This window comes from Coloeus monedula (genome assembly GCF_965178545.1).
Source record: "Coloeus monedula genome assembly, chromosome: Z".
Classification (NCBI taxonomy): Eukaryota; Metazoa; Chordata; class Aves; order Passeriformes; family Corvidae; genus Coloeus; species Coloeus monedula.
Window position 1 is genome coordinate 73382377 of NC_138822.1, and position 22703 is coordinate 73405079.

At 39.1% G+C, this 22703-nt stretch overlaps 1 protein-coding gene across 1 annotated transcript in view; it reads left to right on the forward strand.

Annotated features, from left to right (window-relative positions):
• Nucleotides 1–2157: 2157 nt before the first annotated feature.
• The window catches only part of RANBP3L (RAN binding protein 3 like), a gene marked incomplete at both ends in the record, with an annotated part of 28048 nt that continues 7502 nt past the window's right edge, over nt 2158–22703 (forward strand). Inside the window, 11 exons of the mRNA XM_082301631.1 lie at nt 2158–2410; nt 11553–11611; nt 11872–11908; nt 12508–12585; nt 13618–13692; nt 15478–15552; nt 16197–16321; nt 16834–16937; nt 19564–19684; nt 21092–21191; nt 22283–22413. Coding sequence (XP_082157757.1) covers nt 2158–2410; nt 11553–11611; nt 11872–11908; nt 12508–12585; nt 13618–13692; nt 15478–15552; nt 16197–16321; nt 16834–16937; nt 19564–19684; nt 21092–21191; nt 22283–22413 — 1158 coding nt within the window. The remainder of the gene's footprint in view (nt 2411–11552; nt 11612–11871; nt 11909–12507; nt 12586–13617; nt 13693–15477; nt 15553–16196; nt 16322–16833; nt 16938–19563; nt 19685–21091; nt 21192–22282; nt 22414–22703) is intronic.

Below are 22703 nucleotides of genomic sequence, written 5' to 3' on the forward strand. Positions count from 1 at the left end.
TCCAAAATTAATTTCATCATGATGTAATGGAAAAACTACTTATGGAGAAGTCAACTGTTGGTTAATTTCCATATTCATAGTTGAAATGTCAAAATAATAGGTATGTGTGTTTTGTGATTTCATATTATTTTGCCTTTGTTTTACTTTTACAGTTTCAGATGATGTTGTGCACTTACTTGGCTGTCACAGCGTATTAAATTTAACTGATATTTAAATTCATATTAAATTAAATTAAATTAAATATTTTATTATTTAAAGAAGTTGGCAAGAAAAATGTATAATATAAAAAAGTATTAATACAAGGATATAAGAATGGCGATGCTGAATTGCACCACAGGATCCTCTCTTGAGCAGGGGCTAGCAAGGGATGCTGAGGCCGAGAACAGGATAGGATAATGTGATTTTTCCACAGAATACTTTCTCTTTCTCCAGCAGCTGTTATTACGGTATCTATTGATCCCCCATGACTCTATAACGACTGTTATAGGGAGTTAGAGAGGTTAATTTCAAATGTCTATATCTGTTGTCAGACAGTGCAGCTGGTTTCACTGGAGAAATAGACATAGCTCTGTGCCATTACCTTTTCTGCAACTGCCCATGGGCCACCTCCTTCTGGAGCAGGGTGTTTGTGAATTCAAAAGGAATAATGACTGAAAAGTTTTGAACAGTAATCTCAGAAGATGACTAGAATATATGACAAAAGTATAAAACAATGAAATGTTGTTCAGAAGCTAGAATAGGACTGTTGCACGTAATAGCAACAAGGTAGTATTCAACTTAAACTGAAAACTTGCAAAACAAAAATTGCAAACTTCATGCAGTACTGTGACTGTGGAACGTGATGACAAAGTGCACACCTCAAATCAAGGACATATTAAGGTTTATACAGAGGTGGCATATACAATTGGAGGTCACAAAAATACCAAGTTATAACAGTTAAGGCTGAGGGTTCTGCACCCCAAATGCTATGTTCAGTTTTGGGACTCTCACTACAAGACAATGAGGTGCTGGAGCATGTCCAGAGAAGGAGATTGTAGCCAGGGGGAGCTTGGCCTCTTCTTCCAGGTAACAAGCAAAAAGACAGGAGGAAATGGCCTCAAGTTGCTCCAGGAGAGATTTATATAGTATATTAGGGAAAATTCCTTCACCAAAAGGGTTGTCAGGCACTGGAAAAGGCTGCTGAAGGAAGTGGTGGAGTCACCATCCCTGAAGATGTTTAAAAGACGCATAGATGTGGTACTTGGGGTAGTGGGTTTAGTGGGGGACTTGGCAGTGCTGAGTTAGGGGTTGGACTTTGATCTTAAGACGTCTTTTCCAGTCTAAAAGTTTCTCTGATTCTACTGCAGAAGAGTTAAATGGTACACTTCAGAAATTATGCCAACACACACTGGGGCTCTAATGAGGGAAAGTCACTGAGCATCTGTATGCTCTTGGACTTCTTGCATCTTTTTTCTCTGAAACATCTGATATTGGCTGTGTGAAGACACTAGATTAGACTAGACATATGATTTTGATGAACTTACAGCAAATTCCTGCTTTTTTGTCTTGAACTGTTACGATTACAGGCAGTTTGACACCAGGCCAGCAATATATAATGGCCTGAAATCGCTTACACTTGAAGAATTTGGGGCTGTTGCCATTTAAGAGAACAGCAGGAGGCACGGGCGAAGCTTTAGAACTTGCAGCACAGCGCGTCTGGAAGGAGGGATCGAAACACCTATTTGTGCAGACGCTGCACTTGGTTCACGTCAGCCTGGAAACAATCACAGTGCTCGGCTGCCTTGCTTGATATTTCAGCTTCTTTTTGAAAACAAAAAGCCAAAAAACCCCCATAGCGGACACAGGAGCCCACCCGTGACGGAGCAGCTCGCAGCCCGCCCTCTCTCCCTCCCCACGTTCCCGTGCTGGCTTTACATGTCCCCTCCCATGGCCCGCCCCTCGGGCGAGGAGCCGGCCCCGGCCCCATCCCCGAGCTGTCCCCGCCGGCCGCCGCCGCCGCTCCATCCCTGCGTGGCTGCGGGAAGCGCCGCCCGGGGCCCGGGCTGGCTGGCTCGAAGGGTGGCAGGTTTCTAGACCCAGCTACGGCGTATATAACATATATGATCACATATAGAGAGAGATAGATGTATATAAAAGGGTACTTAGGCTGACCTCATAATGAGAAACGAGCCAATTCCTGCTTGCAAAGGGAATGTTTTCTGTGCAGGCACGCGATGCTCCTGTGCTGACTGTGAACTCTCAGTCAGACCCCGGCGGGGCGCGGAGGTGCCCGACCTCCCCAAAAGAAGAGACTGGCCCGGTGGTCCCTGGCCTATGCACCAAGCTGTTCACCTGCAAGAACAGACCATGCTCAGGCCCTGCCGAGTCTCCCGTGGCAGCATATTAGATCCCAAGGAGGAATGCTTTACAGGTAGGTTTTGTTAGCTATTATCTTTTGCATGTCTCTTTCCTGGGGAACGGGATAAACACAAAGGATGTGCCTGGTTAGTAACAGTGTTGTGCATAATGCAAAACAACAGCTTGGCTGGCTGTGCATTTTTATTGCATCGTTTTTACTGGTAATCTGTCGGAAATCTCCAATTTGTATTTCACTTGAGGAAAGGACACTATCAGATGTGTCTTTGCGGTCTCTCTATGTTTCTGACAGTGTTAACTCCCCTGCCATTTGAGCTTTCTGCTGCCTTCCTAAATGCTGGGCCTGGCAATGGGTGGGAATAGCACTTGCATTCCTGGCCATACCTGGAAGCAACACTCGTTTTCCAGGACATTCATGCCCTGACGTGGCCTGCACCTTGAGAGCAAAACTGTCCTGCTCTAGCTCCTCAGATAGATGCCTGACTACAGAGGTGGACAGCAAAATCCCTTATTGAGGTAGCGAGGCGAGCCATGAATTAAGAGTGATTTATCAGTATCATTAAAAACTGATGAGGATGCATAATGAAACAAGCGCTAACGTTAAGGACATTTTGCAGATGATGTCACCAGCCATTTTTTACCACAGGGGTTGATGAATGAACCCAGATTACCTAGAGGAAATGCGCACTGTCAAGGTCTAAGCCTGATACTATGACTGATAGATTTTAGAGCAGTTGGGCCAATTTATTGGTGACCAGCCTTTCAGGTGACAGACTTTTCAGCCTGTGCTTAATACTGAGCACACAGTCCAGTTTAGTCACTGAAGTTTAAGGGTGTGTGAGTGTTGTTGGATCATGACCTTAATACCTGTATAGTTCAATTTCCGCACAAAGCCCCTGAGGGTTACTTCTATGCTACCTCATAGGGATTTATGAAATTTAAATTTGGTACAACGCCCTGAAAAGGATAACATTTTTTATGCTTATGAATTTTATTGCCCTTGCATAGGGTATTTTACAGGCTTTTACAACAGATAAGACTTCTTAGTCAGAAGTTTCAGTGTTTCTAAAATTATTTTTTGGTTATACTCTTTGTCACAGTCCTGCTGGTCTAGTGACACAGTTACTTCTGGTATTGTATCATTTCTATTACACTCCAGTGATGAAACTCTCAAAAATATTTTCTTCACTCTAATCTTTGAAATAAAGCCAGCTGGGTTACATTTCTCTCAGAAATTATGTTATAGTATTTCTGAGATAGGGTGATTTTTATTGCTGTTTTAAAGCCTGTTTATGTTTTGCCCATATAAAGATGAGGACTGTGCTCTACAAAGGTGAGTGTGTCATATGCTGTATTTATAGACACTTCCACAGGCTGTCAGCTGAGTTGCCATGGCTGAAGAGATGTTAAATTTTAAATCTCGTATCTTATGTGGCATGCTATGAACCACAGTGAGAGCTAGGAGTATTAGATGGAATTTTTTGGATAGAAGAACCCATTCCACCCTGATCCCTATCTGTGTTTAGAATCTGTAGCATCGAGAAGAGTGACTTAAGAGAGGGTGAACATGTCTTAAAATGTTAAGAGTCTGATTATGCAGGACTGTGCCTGCATGAAGAATCCTTGGTCTCATAACTGGTGTCACTGATGACAGGGAAATTATTTATGTGGGTTATGAACTATTTGTATAACAAAGAGTGTACAGTATTGGAGTCCCAACAATGTGGTAAAGCTGTCCTAGGAAAAATTCCTTCAGAAATTTTATTTTGCAATAGTCAATTAGATGACTTTTTTCTTTCTGAGTGCAATGAAACAGAAACTCCCTTCTTTGATGGTGTACTCTCTGCTGTTCCAAACAAGGAGGTGTGAAATTATTTATTGGTGCCTCAAACTGTGCTTACAGGATGCTGTCTGAACCCAAGATAAGTGATGTGCACTTCATGTTTAGTACAGGGTGTTTATACAGCACACAGTGCTGTGTCCAGCAGTCTCTTCGTGGGCCACAGTCACTTCTGCAGCAAGCGCAGCCAGTGGCCAAATATCAGTGATACATGTTTAAGTTCTCTAGAAATAAAATTCACAACAATGGGTGGTTTCTTTTTTTTCAAATAATAAAAACTTTGTCAAAGATTTCATCTCAATAGGTTGAAGTATTTTTTCACATAAAATACTTCAGCATGGTTTTGGACCAACTATTTAGAAAAATTTCTATTGAACATATTTGGAAAATCAGAATTTGTGGGAAATTGTTGCTAATTTATTGATTCACTGACATTTAGAAGAGTATTATAAAAGAAAAAAATCCATTAGCATTCTCGTTTGGAATTACAACTAAGACACTGGACGTGCATGTTGCTGTGTAGCAACATGCTGGTACCCTTTGTGTATGAAAAACTCTTCTGGTTAACATTGGAGATTTGACCAGATTAGAACTTCATTTGATTTATGACCCTATTTTATTTTCTCATTTTGTTTTGAGTGTTTACAGATTAAATAAAATGCGTTATGTACATATAATTAGGTGCAAATGAATGAATCAATCTTACATTTCAATGTTTTAGCAAAAAAAAAAAAAAGAAAAAGTAACTTTCCTTGGAAAATCCCCAGTCTTGTCATTAAAACTGATCAAAAGTATGGAGGGTAATAAATGAGAATCTGAAAGTAGGTTTCCAGGTCCATATTTAGAGCTTTAATTAGTGACCTGGTTTTCAAAGGTGCTGAGCAGCTGTGTGTGTGAATTCCACCAGAACGCTAAGCTGCCCAGTGCTTCCAGAAACACACCTGTTACTCAGGATCAGCAATGGGAAATTTTATAAACCCTTTCCCAAAATTCTTTTAAGTTGATCCATTTTATTAGGTTGGTTACATGAAGTACTGTTGTAGGACATCCACATTTTGGCTCATGTCATCTGTCATAGATATCTAAGTTTTGGCAGAGGAAAGCCTGGCTTATGTAGTGAGGTCGCTGAGGGACCCAAGATGTTGGCTGGCAGCATTGTGGCACTTTCTCTTGGCTGTGAACTGACTCTATTTTATGTTGTGAAGTTCAGTGAGTATTTTTTAAACAGAAACTGTGGTTTTGTTGCAGGTTTGGCAAATCCTGTTCTTAGCCAGAAGGTTTTTGTTATTTTCCACCTCATTTTAGATTAAAATGGTCTATCACTGGAAATACTGACAGATGTCTTTTTGTATCAAAAGCCAGAAAGAATATTTAAGCATGATCTAAACAAGCTTAGAGACAAAGTATTTTGTTAATTTATCTTATTTCTTGTTTGCACTATATGTATTTCTCTTCTGCCTCCTGCAGTTTTGCAAAGTAGTTGGTAGTTTTCTATGTTTTTGCAGCATTTTGAACAAAAATTGGTCTTACTATTCCATAGTTTAACTCTGGTGCTCCTTGAGGCCACTAGTTTACACATCATCACCTAGCATAGTGCAAATAATTTTTTACTAATTTCTTTTATCAGTGGTTTTCTCAATCCATGTGTCCTGCTTAAATGCTAGTCCATTGTTGCTTTCTTTTTCTTCATGTATATTGCCAAAAATACCACAGAATTTGTCTTAGAGGTTTTTCGAGTAACAGCTCTACACAGTGTATATTCATTAGTCAAAGCTTTCCCTTGTGGTTTGGTTTTTTTTTTACTATTTTAGAGATATAAAACTACTTCTGGGGATGTAGCAACCAAAGTTACATTAAATCTACTTTTCTTCTCCACATCTTCCCAAATTACATGTTTTCATTGAGCTAATTTAGATGTGAAACAATCAAAATGGCAGTTGTATGTGCAAGGATTTGTTATTATTGATTAACTTTGGTTAGAGTTCTGTGGGAACCAGCAATCTAAGCTGTAACATCAAAATACAGCAGTGTTTCTGCTTCTGTTTTAAAAATTATAGCAGTAACGTGCAAAGCTACCAAAATATGCTATAGCATATTAGAGCACAGAGACTTCATAATTCTATGTCATGGCCTCATTGTTTGATAGGATGAAATTCTAAGCTGATTATAAATTTTCATGTAGTCTTTGTGTGTTGTGTAGCACTTCCTAGGATGTTGTGAAGGAAAGCTGGATGTAGTTAAAGGTTTTGTAACTCAGTGACATTATTTGGACATCATACAATTTTCAAGTATCATGTTCTGTTTGAGAAAAATTATTTCTGATTAAGACAGGTGTTTCTGTTTGGTTTTGGTTTTGTGCAGGTTTTTTTCCTTTTTGCTTGTCTGTTTTGTTTTGTTTATTTAATGTTGTGGTATGTTGACCCTGTCTGCTTTCTAGGTGCCCACCAAAACCACTCATTCACTTCCCTCCTCAGCTGGACAGGGGAGAGAAAATTATGGAAGGCTCATGGGTTGAAATAAGGACAGGGAGAGAACACTCAGCAATTACCATCACAGACAAAACAGACTCGACTTGGGGAAATCAGTTTAGTTTAATACCAATCAAATTAGAATATGGTAGTGAGAACTAAACCTAAATCTTGAAAAAACCCCTCTTCCCACCCACTTCTCCCTTCTTCACAGCCTTAACTTCACTCCCTCCTTTCTCTATCTCCTCTTGCTGAGCAGAGCAGGGGCATGGGGAATGGGAGTTGTGGTCAGTTCATCACACGTCGTCTCTGCCACTTCTTCCTCCTTATGGGGTGGACTCCTCACACTCTTCCCCTGCTCCAGTGTGGGGTCTCTCCCATGGGAGACAGTCCTCTATTAACTTCTACGACTTGAGTCCCTACCACAGTCTGTTGTTCTCCATTAATTCATCCAGTGTGGGTCCCCAATGGGCTCACAAGTCCTGCCAGCAAACCTGCTCCAGTGTGGGCTCCTCTCTCCACAGGCCACAGGTCCTGCCAGGAGCCTGCTCCAGCACAGGCTTCCCATGGGGTCACAGCCTCCTTCGTGCATCCCCCTGCTCCTGTTTGGGGTCCTTCAGGGGCTGCAGGTGAATCTCTGTTCCCCCATGGACCTCCAAGGGCTGCAAGGGCACAGCTGCCTCACCATTCACCTTCCTTCTCTCCTCCTTCACTGACCTTGGTGTCTGCAGAGCTGTTCCTCTCTCACATTCTCACTCCTCTCTCACAGCTGCGATTGCCCTTGTGTAGTATTTTTTCCCCCTTCTTAAATCCATTATCCCAGAGGTGCTTCCACTGTTGCTGGTGGGCTCAGCCTTGCCAAGCAGCTGGTCTGTCTTTATATAAAAAAATGTGAAAGTTTTTGCTATGGCTATGAATTAAAGCATTTTCAGACTTCTGGCCAGTTTGGTAATGGCAAAGATGCAACAGATTTATTTTTTTTTTAATTGAAAATATAAAAATTATCTATTTCAACATCAGAAATAAAAAACTTTTATTGAGACCACAATTCCTATCTTACCTTCTGAAAGATCTGAGGGGTTTTTTTGGCATCTCTTTGAGAGGAATAGAGACAAAATACTGTGACCACTTTTGACATGATTTCAGGCATAGGATTGCCTGAAAAGTAGAAACAGATATGGGCTTATATTCTCTCCACTGTGTCCGTAGCCCTCAAAGGTTAAGGATCATTTATGTGTCTTTAGGGCAAGATGGAAAAATAGTAATAATAACTCTAAAATTTTCCAAACCATCAGTGTCCCACTTATTTTTTTAATGTATGTATTTTGTAAAGTCTCAATAGCTTTAGAAAAAGCAATAGCAATGGAAGTGAAGAGTGGCATGTCACAGCAAAGACAGAGGGACCATTACATCTCATGGACAATGCTGGCTTTTGGGATACAAGCAAATCAAAAAAACATACAAAAACCCAGTTTTACGTTATTTCTTGTATGTTATCCTGGCAAGTGCTTCCAAGGCATCAGCCAGCAGTTACTTTTCCCAAAATGCTCTTTCAAATAGAATGCAGTCTCCATCCTGTGTGCAGGCACCAACCTGGGTGCCTTCCATGTCAGGTACCTGAGGTATGAGCACATTTGATAGTGCTTCTGTGCAGGACAGGAGGCTGGAGCCAGGACACCCTCCAGGTGAGATCTCAGACAAAGGAACTGGGTGTTCCTAATGCATCTTCCAGGCAAGGGCCTGTTTTGATCTTTGAATATAGTGAACATTAAGCCAACACATTTCTAATTCAACAGCTTCAGGGGAACTGTAGCAAGGAAAAAGAGAGCCCGATCTGTGGTGATTATTCATGGGCAGACAGACAGGTTCTGTGTCTGGACTCTTGGCTGAGGCTGGTGGATTATTCCAGTCCCTGCAGCCAGAGGCAGCTCATTTGGCATTATTTTCTGGTAACTTTTCCAACAAACTCTTTTATCCACAAGTGCCAAGCTGCTGAGGACTGGAGTGGCCCAGTCTGAACCAGGCACTAGCCAGCCCGTGTCTCTCTGTGTCCTGGTAGTGATGATAAGGGGGAATGGCTCTGTCCCACCTGCTCCTGTTCCTCTGTCTGCATCTGCCATTCCTCTTGGCTGCTGCTGCCTGTTCCTGGGACAGAGTCTGGCACTGTGTGGCTGGGTGCCCCCAGTGCTGCTTGGAGCAGAGGGTGCAGGAGCACTTCTCTTTTGCCCAGAACAGCCACCCTGGCAGCGGCAGACTTCGTGCAGAAAATGAAGGGGAGAGATGCAGAGGTACTGACCAGTGTTAAAATTATCACGTCAACATGACTGTGGTAACTCCTTGATGGCCTTGTGTTACATCCACAATAAGTTCTGGGTGTCTTTTTATGTGGGCATCAGCTCCAGATATTTTGTGCCTGAATATCTGAGAAGCTGAAAATGTAAATGTAAATTTATGCTTAGGATACATATATAGTTAACACAAATATATTTTTAAAACCCTGTTATGAAAAGCCTGATTGAGGAGTGAAGATCTTACTGATAAGCTTTGTGGAATACCCTTCAGGAATTACAAAAAGGTTTTCTTGATTTGAGTAGAAGCATTACAGAACTGTAAAAACTATAAATAACTGTGGCAACCTCAGCAAACTGACTAAATCTACTGGCAGCTCTTTGGCTCAAGAGCAGTAGGTGGGATATATTCTTTATATTTACTGCAATATTAAAATACGCATATTTATCTTTGAGGGGTGCCATTATACTGTTACTTCATGTGTTTCTGTTGGTAATCAACCAGTTATGGTTTTTTCTTCAGGAACTTCTGGGTTTTAAGATATTATTGGAATCTTCTTGCTGTTTCAGACGTAGTGAGCATTTTTAATTCCTTCAAATCCCCTAGCTCTCACAAAAGTTAACTCTGATAGAAAGCCAGTTCCTTTTTTGCAGCAGTTCACCCTTTGCTAATTCTGTTCTTTGGAGTAGAAAATATACCTTTAAAAATACTGCAAGCTTCTGAGCTTGAGGATTACTGGGAATATGAAGGTTTCTACAGTCACTCTTTACTTTTTGTATTTTTCCTTAATTCAATAAGAATGCCAGTTTAAGGGAACAGAAAAAAAGCGTATTTTCTTAAAAAAATCATATTTAAGTGAAATACTATTGTTAATGTGTGCCACTTCCCTCTAGTGAATAGAAGTGGAATTGCTCCATCTCATGCCATGCCATTGAGCCCCTAGCTGCAACCAGATTACGGAATTTTTCTTCAAATTTCAATAGCAGAGTTGGCTTTTCTGCAATGGAACAATGTGAACTTTTTTCTGCTTTTTCTATTAAGGAAGAACTAGGCTTTCACTGCAAAGCATGCTAGATTTGCTAAATCTTGTCCTTTGCACACACATAATGCCCAAGTAAATATAAAATTAACAACAGCAAAACTGTACAGCTATTACTCCTGTTTCTGTATATCCCTGAGTTTGAGTAATAGTTTCATGCTCCTTGTCCCTGTTTGCATACATGAAGCATTTATTTTAACAATGTTTACTTTTTCCTTGATAGTTGAATACATTTTTGTGTAGTAATCTTAACTCCTCCATGATGGGCTGATGTTTGCTTTATTAAACCTTTAAGTAATTGATACCAAAGCTTGAGTTGTTTGGTCACAGATAGGTGTGCAATTCTAGATAAAAATATCTAGCCACATATTTTCACTTGGATGTTTTTGTTGAAGAGGTAACAGAGGAAAAGAGTGTTACAAAAATGTTGTGTATGTGATAAATATTCTGTCAAATGTCAGCCAACAAGGCATCAAGTGTGAGATTTCTCTGGCTAGAGGCCAGTCAAATAGCTCAGCAGTCACCCTAGTCTGTACTCTGTACTTATGAGCCATGGAGAGAAATACATGCATTTAGCTTTCCATTTATCATCTAAAGTACACAGCTAAAATATTCTCATGGTCAGAAGCTGATTGTTTCTATTTACTGCACATGAAAGATGTATCAAGCTAGCATGAGATGAATCCTGTATGGAGTGGTCTTTAAAAAAATATCTATTTGTGTCTGCTTCTTTGCTCATTAATTGTGCCATTAATTAGTGTAATAAATGTACCATTAATCAGTGGTGCTGGTGAAAACAGCTTTTTTCTTGTACGCTGACAACCAAATTTAGTCCATTAGAGTTGCACAGGCTGTGAAGGTCACAAGCCTAACGAAGTAAACAGCCTGAAGAAGTTGTATGACTCGCAGAAGGAGTGAACCTTAAATCAGTATGAAATCTGATGTGAGGCAAATGTATGCAGAAAAATGTTCATAGAAAAAAAGAGCATAGATCCAAGATATTTTTAGTAATGCCTAAGAGATGCAGAGGTATGCCGAGACTAGAATTTGCTCTGTAGAGCTCTGTATGTTTATTTATCATACTCACACATTAAAGCTGACACTAGACATCCACCTACCTGAAGCTTAAAGAGCAGAATGTGTGAATGTAGCTGAAAGGCCAAGTGTAACACATTCCCTTGTTTTCCTTCCTTTAGGGATATTTTACATTTCACATCCATGCTCTTTTCTGCTACCCAAAGATGCAATTCACCCTTGTTCTTAAAGGATGGCAGATGTTTTTTGTAATGGCTAAATGAACTTTTTTTTTTTACCAAAAGAAGTATTAAAAATATGAGGCCAAATCCCATGGCATCTAGTTAGGCAAAACTCACACTCAGATTTGAGGATTATAGCTTTTTTTTTTTTTATGTACTGTGCCGTACATCACTGCATCTGTATATTTTCTTCCTTTGTAACAAAAGGATAAATTCCTGTTTGTTATTGCACAGCATTTTCAAAGCTCTGGTTGAGAAATACTATTACAGAATTGTTATTAAAAATTATCTCTTCTCTTTTCCAGAGAAATCAGTGCTTGCCCAGCCAACATTTGTTTTTGAAAAGAAAGACCACTCTTTGAAGGTAAAAAGCCTTTTTTTCCCTTTTTCATTATTGATAAAAAGTGCTGAGAAATAGAGATTCTATACACAGTTATCCTAGTAGTAGTATGAGATTTTAGCCCCAGTTAAGACTTGTAATAAGTGGTCTCAAAATAGAGCAAGGAAGAATAGAAAACAGAAGCAAGACTTAATGCATATATGCTGGATTTTATACTTTGTGTCTCTGTCTAGAAAATGACTCTTCTATTTTCCTTGACCTTTCCATGCTTATTTTTTTTCCAGCGGCCTGCAGAAGACCCAGTTTGCAAAGCTGAAAATGGTAATGACCACCTCCCTGGAACAGCATAATGTAACTGGGTTATTCATAGGTCTGCCTGTTGCCTATGGAAACGGTGTTTGGACTCTTTCCATGAGCAGGGGCAAATCCCAGTTACCAGACTAAGATTTTGTGGACTGTAGAGCCACCTACTCTGTCCTAATATATATGTCCCTGTCTTACCTCAAGAGTTCTTCTACGTCTCATATTTACCAGAAAGACAAACTCCAGAAGCTCTGAAAATTGCCCAAGCATATTCATCAGCTGTATGAACTCCTAACTGCCTTTTTCTATTTGCTCAGGCAATGTTATAATGTAGCTCCTCATTCTTAATGTTTTCTGAGCCCATGGGCTATGAACTGATTTTAAGTGCTTGCTTTAGGTTCCCTGAACTTGGTAGAAATAAAGAAGACTCCCCAGGGCTTTGTGACAGGTGTTGACTGAGATTCCAAAGCCCTCTTGCTCTTAGGTACCACCTTAAAGCTGTTCTGTAAGTCACTCCTGGAATTTATTGTGTTCAGATCTTAATTCTGTATCATAACATCGTGCTGATGCCGCCTGCCAACCTGTCCCTGCATAACATCATATTTTCTTTTCTCCAGATTTCATGAGTTGCTCTAGAAAACGTGCAAGATCATCATCTTTGACTTTGCAGAAGTCTGACTCTCAGTCTAACACTGGTATGACATTTAGCTCTAGTCATGTTTTAATTGTTGTAGTTCTGTATTCTCATCTGGTGAAGGAAAGAATGAATTCTCCTGTCTAAAAAGTGTTTCTGCATTGTAGGCATGCTGCAAGTCATGAAAACTTAAACATTGATACTTGCTGGTAATTTCTAGTAAATACCTTTTTAATTAAAAATATATTATTTTTTCCATACTTACATAATATTACATATAGTGAAAAATCTATAAATTTCATATCATTTTCTTGAATTGCTCACACAGTCAAGGGAGGATGAGGGCTGGAAAGGAATTATACTCTCTGGCTTTTTGAAGAGATCAGTGTCCCCTGGGCAATCCTTTAAAATGTAAAGCAGTTTCCAGAAGGGCCCCCCCTTCTATCCAGCCAAGAGCTGGCTGGGAGGGCCCATTAAAGACTGTGTATTGCTTCCATGGGAAATGAGCACAAATCACTGAGACTACTGTGCAGAAGGACTGATCTGTTTTTCACAATATTTATTTAACATGTGGATGGTACCAGAAAGGTACTTCTGAATTGAGGCATTAATATGTGTCCAGTGTATTTTTTTTTAATGTAGTGCTGTGACACATCTGAATGTACCTAAGAGGACATAAGATAAGCTAGGTTTGGTTTACTCTGAAAGTTATACTGGGATAGATATGCTAGAAATTTTAGGGCATGCCTATACCAAAAAATAAAGCAGAATGCAGGAGGAAGCTGGAGTTGATTGCCCACACTGTTTAAGTGATAGGTCCCTCTCTGGTTCTGTTTTGAACCTCTCCACCTGGTGGTCTCCAGGACAGAGCTGCCACAGAGGGGATTAGCTGTGTGCCTGAGCCAGGCTGTGCTGCTTGGCCTCAGAGACCTCCAGAGACCAGCAGCACAACAGTCTGCTTCAGAAAGATGGTAGGTAGCAGATAATAATTTATTCTACTGTCAATGAAAGCATGACATCAGCATAGCTAACCCCAAAACTGGTCTTTTTTATTCTCCAAACAAGTGATAATTTCAGTCTCTTATTCTTTTAGATACAGCTCTCACACAGAAAAGAGGGAGATCATCTTCATTTAACATCCTTCCTACTTTCCCTCCCTCCCAGACAGGTAATTAAAAATAAATATTTATGTAGAAAAGCAAGTATTAGCTAAAATAAAGATGCATGCAGAAATGTATTTTGTGCAAGACAGAGCTGAAGTGTGTTGGATTAGTCTGGTATTTAGATGGGAGAAAGGAATGTTTTATAAGGAGGATTGGTAGTTCAATACAAGAAATGTTTTTTGCATTTGTAGTTGGGGAATCCTCTGGGGCAGGGGTGCACTTACAGAGCGTGATACAAGTTATACTTGAAAAAATAAAAGCTACAGTAATTACATGAATATTTTGCTTGCAATTTAATGGTGATTGTTCCTACAGGAATATAATTTTCTATCCTAGGAGCCTGTTTTCCACCTAACCAGGGACCCAGGGAATATCCTCACTCCTAGTGCTAACAGGAACAATGGAGTGGTCTCAAATCCTAGTCTATGTCTCTTACCAGAGACAGGTTCTTGACAGACACTGGCATAGAGGATTTCTAAACAATGTTAAGAGTTCACAACACTGTGATAGCAGCAAAACATACTCTTGCAATGAAAAGTGGTGATTGTAGGTAGTGTATCAGCGTGCCATTTCAGAGGATGTGGTACACGTGTGGCATCCCACCCTTAAGGGGAAGGGAGCACCCAAGATTTGTAGGTGGTCATGGTGGAAAGGAATGACAGAAGTCAGAGGTTCTGCAAAAGCTTACAAAGTTTTACTAGTATGTTACACACTTGGCATGAAAGCTGGTATAAGTCCGCCCCTGATCTATTATAAGCACATAGAAGTGGGTTTTGGAGGAAGGGGTAAGGTGAAAGGGGAAGAGAGAGAATTAAAGAGAAGAGAGAAAGCAAGAAAAAGAGAAAGAGATCACCAGTCCTGATTCCAGCATCAGCATTGTTCTGGCTGAAGGCATGTCCAGGATCCTGGGGCACACACCTGGGCTTCATGGGGTACCTTTACATAGAAAGGTCTCCACACCCTGGGGATAAGTTTCTCTCTTTCTATGCAAATCAGTCCTCATGTGCAGTTCCTTCTTTCTGGAAATGGGTCAGAGGTTTTGGAGGTCTTGGTTGGTCTTGATGCCCCTACAGTCCATGGCCACATCTTGGCCTCATTCCTGCTGTGCTGAGCCATGTTGCGCTTACAGTTGTCCTGGAAAAGTGCTGCCCTACCTCTGTGTGGCCCCTTCTCCAGCCACATCCTGCACTTTCTCACAGCGCATTACTACCAGCAGTCCTTGGTTGGCTCCACAGCTATCCAGATGTCAGTGAACACACATTACCCTCTTACCTTCTAGGCTTTTACAACATGGTTGCCATCACCTTCTCACTGGTGTTTGATATCTTTATTAAAACAGTGAAAGCATCAATAGTGCACTACCATCATTCTAGAAAGTTATGAAGGCCTTTTTAGCAGAACAGGGCAGGGTACATTTACTTATTTATTCCTATATACTTGGATCTCATTTAATAATCTTAAAAAGGCCTAAAAGTCGAACAGATAACATTGCCATTTCAATGACTTCTACAAAACAGGAACACCTACTTTTAAAAGCTGAAGAAAGATTTTTCCTTTAAAACATTTATTAATATCCAAAAGACTGTGACAAAGCCAGAAAACCTCTGGTGCTTTCTCTTCCAAAGTCTGTCCAGCTGTTAAAACTGAGCAGTTTTCTTGAAGATCTTTTTCAAATGGTTATGTTGGAATATTGTCAAGCACTACCAAAACAGAGAGGAATTACAGAAACATGAATTAATGGTTAAAATTTGGGTTTACTCATTATTCAATTTTAAATTCCTTTTCTGTAGTAAAGAAGAATAACATATTCATGACCTCAGCTCTTCTTCAAAGAAATCCTGACTTCACCAAAAGTACAAGAGAAGGTAACTGTCATTGTAGTATTTAGTTGCTATAGTTCCATAAAGACATTCTTTAGAGATATGGAAAACATAAAAATAGCAGCTCTTTTCCAGAATGAATGATAGGCTAGGTATCTTTATGCAGTTCATAACTTACTCGTTTGACTGTGTAAATGTCCTATGAACTCTGGTCTGAGGATCTACTCTGACTGCTTATTTCCTGAGTGGACTAAATATAACCTTGCATAGTGAAATTTCACATTTTGAGTACCCCTGCTCCTGGAGAAGGTAATGAAGAAACCTCCTGGCATCTGCAGATGCAGAATTAAATCTGAAATGACAGAAGATATATCTAAACAAAGCAATAAATATAAGTATAAAGATATACTTAAATATATAAATATAAATATATTTTATAAGTACAAATGAGTATGTTTATGTATATAACACATTACTTTTTTTATCCTGATAGGATAACACATTGGTTTCACTTCAGAGTTGTGTATTTTAGAAACCATTACAATTTTTCAGAATATGAAGCAAGTAAACAACAGCAAATGTTAGTTAAAAATATTTTAAAACTTTCAGTAAAGGAGGCAAGACATATAGGTATGAAATAGATGTGAAGAAAAAGTATGTTTAAATATTTTGTCTTTGTATTTTGCAAGGATCCTTGTCACCAAGTCAATTGTGGAATGTCATTAGACCTGCCACTTTACAGCCCCCACAAGCCCTGACCTGTCCTGAAATTCCTGTAGTATCTCTAGTGACTAAGAAAGAAGCATGTGTTCAGGTAAAAAGAAAAATAATTTTACTGGACCTCAAATTAAGGAAAAAAACCAACCAAACAAAAACACCCAAAACAACCAAAACCAAACAAACCAGTGCTGTTTTAAAGCAATTAATTATTCCACTGTGTGATTTTCAAGAAACTTCCCATCTGAGTTTCAGTGGAATTGATGTATCACTGACGTGATTTGAAATGTTAAACTCATACTGTCTGTGTTTGAAAAATCATCTTTTCTCTGCAGGCTGTCTTACCTTTCTGATATCAGGGTTCTATGGGCAAATCAGCTTTGGGTGTTTTGGATTTTGTTTATTTAGAAAGTGAGATTTTAGTATTTTAATTGAGGGCACTGGCTTAGTACACAGCTGGAGGAAGCTCTGCCAACTACCACATCTATATCTGTAACAATCTATATCTGTCTGTCTGTCTATACCTCAGTGACTTTGGATTCTAGCAGATCTGTTAATAGCAGAAAATATAGCAGTTCTAATTAATCCATTTGATTTTATTATTCCTAGCTATCTGAAGACAGCTCTTATTCATCATCTGAGAATTCAGTAAATTCCAAAACAGCAGTGGGGTCATCTACTACTGTGAGTTTTTCCAGCTCTCAAAAAACGCAGTAAGATTTTATTTATTACATTTCTACATCATTTTGTCACTTGGCTGATGGCATGCCCTTTTGTCCTGCATGTCTAACATGGTACTAAGCCCATGCTATCTGCACCCACACAGGGCTCAGTCGTGTCTTTGTGTGGTGCCAAGATCTTTGTGTGCAGACATGAGCTTCATATACCATAAAAAATGGACTCCTAACTGTAATTAATCTCTGTGGGATAGGCAGTTTCTCACTGGCAACCACCAAGCCAGAAACTATTTTGGTTTGCCATCTCTCTTATGACTGCATGTCTGCTGCATCTCATAAAAAAGATGCAGAGAAGCTCAGGAAATTTCATTCTTTTGAGGAATTACCAATATATGTCAGCATATTGGACATGAGGCATAAATAAAATAATACAGGATTGTTTTGGAAGACCAGGTGAATGCTGCAATTGATGCTCTACTGTCCTTGACAAAGCAGAATTTCTGGCACAAAAAGCTTTCTGTGGTGACTGTGATAGGCTGGCATTTTTGTGCAGCACAGACTTCAGAATTTTTGTATGAGGAAGCTGACTTCCTTGGACTAGGATGTTTCCCCATCATCTCAACACCGTATGTGATGGAAAGAGCCCCATTCTTGGAGATTAATCAAATTCTGACTAAAAGCTTGGAAGGCTTGTGTCATAAGTGACAGAACTACAACAGTGGGAAAACTCAGGCTTGCAGTCATGTATTCAACTTTGCACAAGATTTGCCTGGAAAACTGAAAGGGTTCAAGGCCAGCACTGGCACTGGTGGCTACTCACACCTTTCAGGACGCACTGAGAAGGCCACTACCTGAATCTATTCCCCTTCCATAATCCCATACCAGTACCTTAACCACATTTCTCCTCCCATTGTTCCTTGTTAGTGATCATTCGCTGATATCAGTGACTGTGTTTTGTATTTTCATGACAATGCCATCCCTGGTACGCTTCGTTCTTGTCATGCAGCAACATAAGGCTATTGAGGCTATAATAACATTTTAAGGCTGGCACTTCCAGTTAACTTTCTCTTAAAAGAAAGATCCTGCACTGATTAATTTTTCTTACATTTCTGAATATAATCAAAATATTTTCCCACATTTTTTCTTAGAAATTAGCCTCTAGTTCTTGTTTTTTAGCTCTTTTGATGTGCTGTCCTTAAGAAGTTGCTACTGGAGCAGCCTAGAAGTAGCAGATGAAGTGTCAGTATGGAAATTGATCATAATTCAGTGAATTTTAGTGAGGGGTGTGTTTAAGGTTAAAAAACTCATTAATACGCTTCATATTCCCTGTTCATGGCCCAAAACATGCTTAGAGGCTTTCAAGGCTGACAAGTATTTTCTAATTTCTCTTTTTTGCTCCTAGTCTTAGCAACACATCAAGCATGAGAATGTTATGGAATATTTTTCTCATTAAGTGTAAGATTGAGATAGGTGGTACTTGGTAAGCCCTTCATCCTTGAAGAGATTTAAAGCACAGTGTAGTTGTGAACAGAGAAACTGTGTTTTAGAGACAATCATCAAAGTTCTGCCAACAAGCCCAGCTAATTAACAGGAATATCCTCTGCATGACATATGTTACGTTAAGCTCTTCCAAGGGTGATAAATACTGTGAAAGAAAAGTAAGTGGTGCTGAAGTATGCAGTTTGTGACACAGTATCATGTCGCCTTCCTGCCAAGTCATTCTTCTGGAATAGAAAGTGAAAAGAACTTGCATGGTTTTGCCTATGCCAGCAAGACATGTAGGATTAAGCTCTACAGAAAGCATAAACAACCTATAACCCTTTCGTAAAAAAACCCCAAACAAATGAAAACCAAAACCAAATGAGCAGCAGGAACAACTTCCACATAAAGGAGTTTACAAAGACTTTTGTAGAGACTTTTACAAAAAATGGACCTGTTAATTTAAAGTGGCTATGTAATTAGTAGGTCAAATCACAATTCTACTTATATTAGAGTATTCTTGAGTGTAATCTCCAAAATATAGTTATCCAGTACCAAAGGATTGCAAATATTTAGTTTTCTTCTCATTTTAAGTATATCTATGGAACAGGTAATTGAGAAATGGAAACACTTTTCTCTCCTGTTTTACTTACACCTCATCTTAAGCCATCTGCTATCGTATCTTTATATGTTTTCAGTATTTGTGTGTGTATGTGAACACACTGCTTTCTTGCCCTCCCAAGATGTAAGCAGGATGACCAAGGAGTGCCTGTAAGGCACCAGGGTGTACATTATTCTGCAGGGTACCAGAGCTGCACCAACATGAAAGGATAGCTGTTAATTGTTGGTAGTCCGTTGGAGAAGCAAAAGGAAACAGGGAAATGAAAGTAGCTCATTAAATTTTCTTGAGTAAGACATTTCGCTGAGGAGGAAGTGGCATGTTGTTTTGCTGCTTGTTCTTTGGTCTTAAGGAACATCCTCAATAATTGTAATGAAATATAGTGTGATACTCTTTGTTCCTTTTGTGAAATGTTGCATAGAGAATATTCTCAGATTCTCTTAAAGAATTCGCCTGATTACTTACGTGATTGTTTCTTGCTTTTCTTTAATGTTAGATGTGGTGAATCTTTAAAATGCTTTAAATAGTTCTAAATCACAGTCTTATATTATCTTGTTCCCACAGAAGTCAGTTGCTCAAAGAAAGAAGTGCACAAAACAGCAGCAATTCTGATTTTGTGTTTGGGGAAAACATGGTTGAAAGAGTTTTGGTTGGATCTGCACATGCTGGTAGACTTTTTATCAAGGTTAGTATACTTAAGAGTATAATTATTTTTTCAGATATTGATTCTTTTTAGGTCCTCTTTCTTTTAAAGATGGGAGTAAATATGGTTCAATGACTCTTGAGGAGAAAATATCTAAGAATGTGCTGCTGGAGGTGTAGGCATTCTTACCTTCACCACCTGAGACAGGTTCTTTAATTACTAATGCATACCATTATGCACTTCTGGTTTGCTCATTTTTTGACTTGAAAAAGAGTTTTTTATCTAATTCATGTAAAGTGGTACAGCCACAACATAAGATAAAAGAACGTGGGCCCTATTGCTCTAATAACTTCCATCATAACTTTGAAGGGATCAGGTACCTGAAGGGAGCGTAAGAAAGCTGGATAGAGACTATTTACAGGAGCATGGAGTGACAGGACAAGGGGAAATGGCTTCAAACTGAAGGACAGCAGGTTTAGATTTGATATTAGGAAGAAATTCTTCTCTTTGAGGGTGGTGACACCACTGGAACACATTGCCTAGAGATGCTGTGGATGCCCCATCCCTGGAGGTCATCCAGGGTGACCATCCGAGGCCAGGCTGGATGGGACTGTGAGCAACCTGGTCTAACGAAAAGTGTCCCTGCCCATGGCAGAGGGGCTGGAACCAGATGATCATTAAGGTCTCTTTCAACCCAAACCATTCTGTGATTCTGTAATAAATAAGTATGAGGGAAAAATTGGACACCCACCCTAGAGAGTGTCCATGTTAAAGCATATTGTGCATGCCCGCGAAACAGCTTAAGTCCTGAAGGACTCTAGGTCAAAAAGTTGGTTCCCAAGCTGAGGACTACACCCTTGAAAATGGAATTAAAATTCAGTTTTCAATAGAAGAAGGATGAAAACTGTATGCTTATCTACCAGGTAAAAAGCTTGGCAACCACAGGTTTGGGCTATGACTTCTGGCCAGGATTTATATATAAGGAATGAGTTACGCCACTGAGCACTGTCAGGAGCCACAAGCATTTATTTAGACATGCCTAAGAAAATTTATCTGCAAAACTGAAGGTGATAGAAATTTTTAAGTCCTCTGAGGTTAAATTTGTGCTGACTGAGAGTTTTAAACTACTCTTCTGGGAACTATGGCTTTGAACTGGAAATGAACCGGTACCTTAACATCTAAGTACTTCGGTGGATTTAAATATCACTCAAGGATCCATACAAAGAGCCCATTCTTCTTGGAGGAGGAATGGTGTTCTGATTCTACAATAATAATATTAGTTCCTCTAGAGACTGAAATTGTATCATCTGGGCCAGTTTTTACTCCGAAGCTATTAAAATTGCTAATCTTCAGCCTAGCATGCATTAAATGATTCAATGTTCTGTTTGATATAAAGTTACATACTATTTTATTTAAATAGGAATTGTTATTTCCCCCGTGTTTCTCTAGAGTCCTGAGAAGCATCCCAAGCTGTGTAATGAAGCTGATTTACACAAAGGAGAAATAACATCCATGTCCTTAGGATCTTCTCATGTTGGGCCACAAACAAGTAAGCATACTAAGCAAACAAACACAGTTAGCTTTATTGTTATGTTTCACTGTATTTTAGAGGATGTCAAATAAGTGGTGGTCAATAATTTTCATCTATTCTCAAGCTATCCAGTCATGAATACACTTAAAGTATGTGCCAAAATCTATATTCAGAAAGCAGCTACAGCTTGGTTTATGACATGTGAACTGGACTAACTTCAGAAAGTATGATCTAAATTACTCATAAGCACAAGATTTTCTGGTTTGCTCATAAGCACAGAGTTTTACAGATTATTATTTATTGTTTGAAATAAATGCAGCAACTTTTATGAATGCCTTGTGGACCACATTTTCGAACTACAATTTTAAGCTGTCTGCTGCTTGCACTTTGCAAATTCTCATATAAATGACTTTGTTATTTGGGATGCTAATTGTGAGACTCAAAGTTCTATGCAGACAGATTTCAGGGCTTGTTGGTGACTAGTGTGAGATTTTCTACTAAACAAGCCATGTAAACCTAGGCTGTGAGGAAATCCCCAAGAGACCCCTATCGTGAGCCTTCTTGACAAATTTTACACTCCTCTTTACTAACAGATGTATTAGAGCCTATGATTCGTGTAAGCATTCTTACAAGTAAAAAAATTATAAAAATAAAGCCTTTGGAACATGTGTATAGATTATGCAAATGTACAAAGCTTTGTAATAATGGTGTTCCTTTTAAATCTTGTCCTTCTGTGTTACGGTTAAATATTGTATATGTATTATTATACTGAATATTGGGATATGTATTACTCTGAATAGCAATGTAACACATGAGTTTAATTTGGAAAATCAGCTTCTAAATATTTAGGCCTTGTTTCTGCTTGTTTCTGTTTGTCCCTTGGGATGAACCTCTGCAACTATAAACAGCCCTGTTCAATTCTGTATGAGCCTTTTTAGTGAGGTATTTTGCTTTTCTGCCTTTTCTTTTCCTATTCTGTTTATTTCTTTGGCCAAAAACTTACTAATAACACTAAACAATGTCAGATATCACAGGTATTACTGAGGTCACAGGTCATCCTCTGTACTAGTTTTGTGATCCTAAAAATATTCTTTTTTTTTTCCCTACAGAAAGAGCTTTGTTGAGGAATGCAACACTAATTGAATCAGCAGCTGCTTGTATTTCCAAGCCAGTGGAGAAAATCCTGTTAGATAAAGTTGAAGTTATAACTGGAGAAGAAGCAGAACACAATGTGTTGCAGGTGTGTATTTCATAAAACCCTGATGGTGACTAGTTTTTTTCTTGAAAAGAACATCTAGATCTGTTGCAGATGCAATAATCTGAAAATTACTTCAATTTATATTTTGAATTTTTGCTTTTTTTAAGCTATGCCCCAGCTAACCTATTTTTCTGTAGGTTGGTATTTTCTTTTTCATATTATATTTGTTCATTTTATAGTCCCTTTCGATCAGTGTCTTTTTCAGAATGTCCTTCTATAGTGGTATTTTATAAGCATCTACACAGTATACCAGTGTAACCAAAACCTCAGAA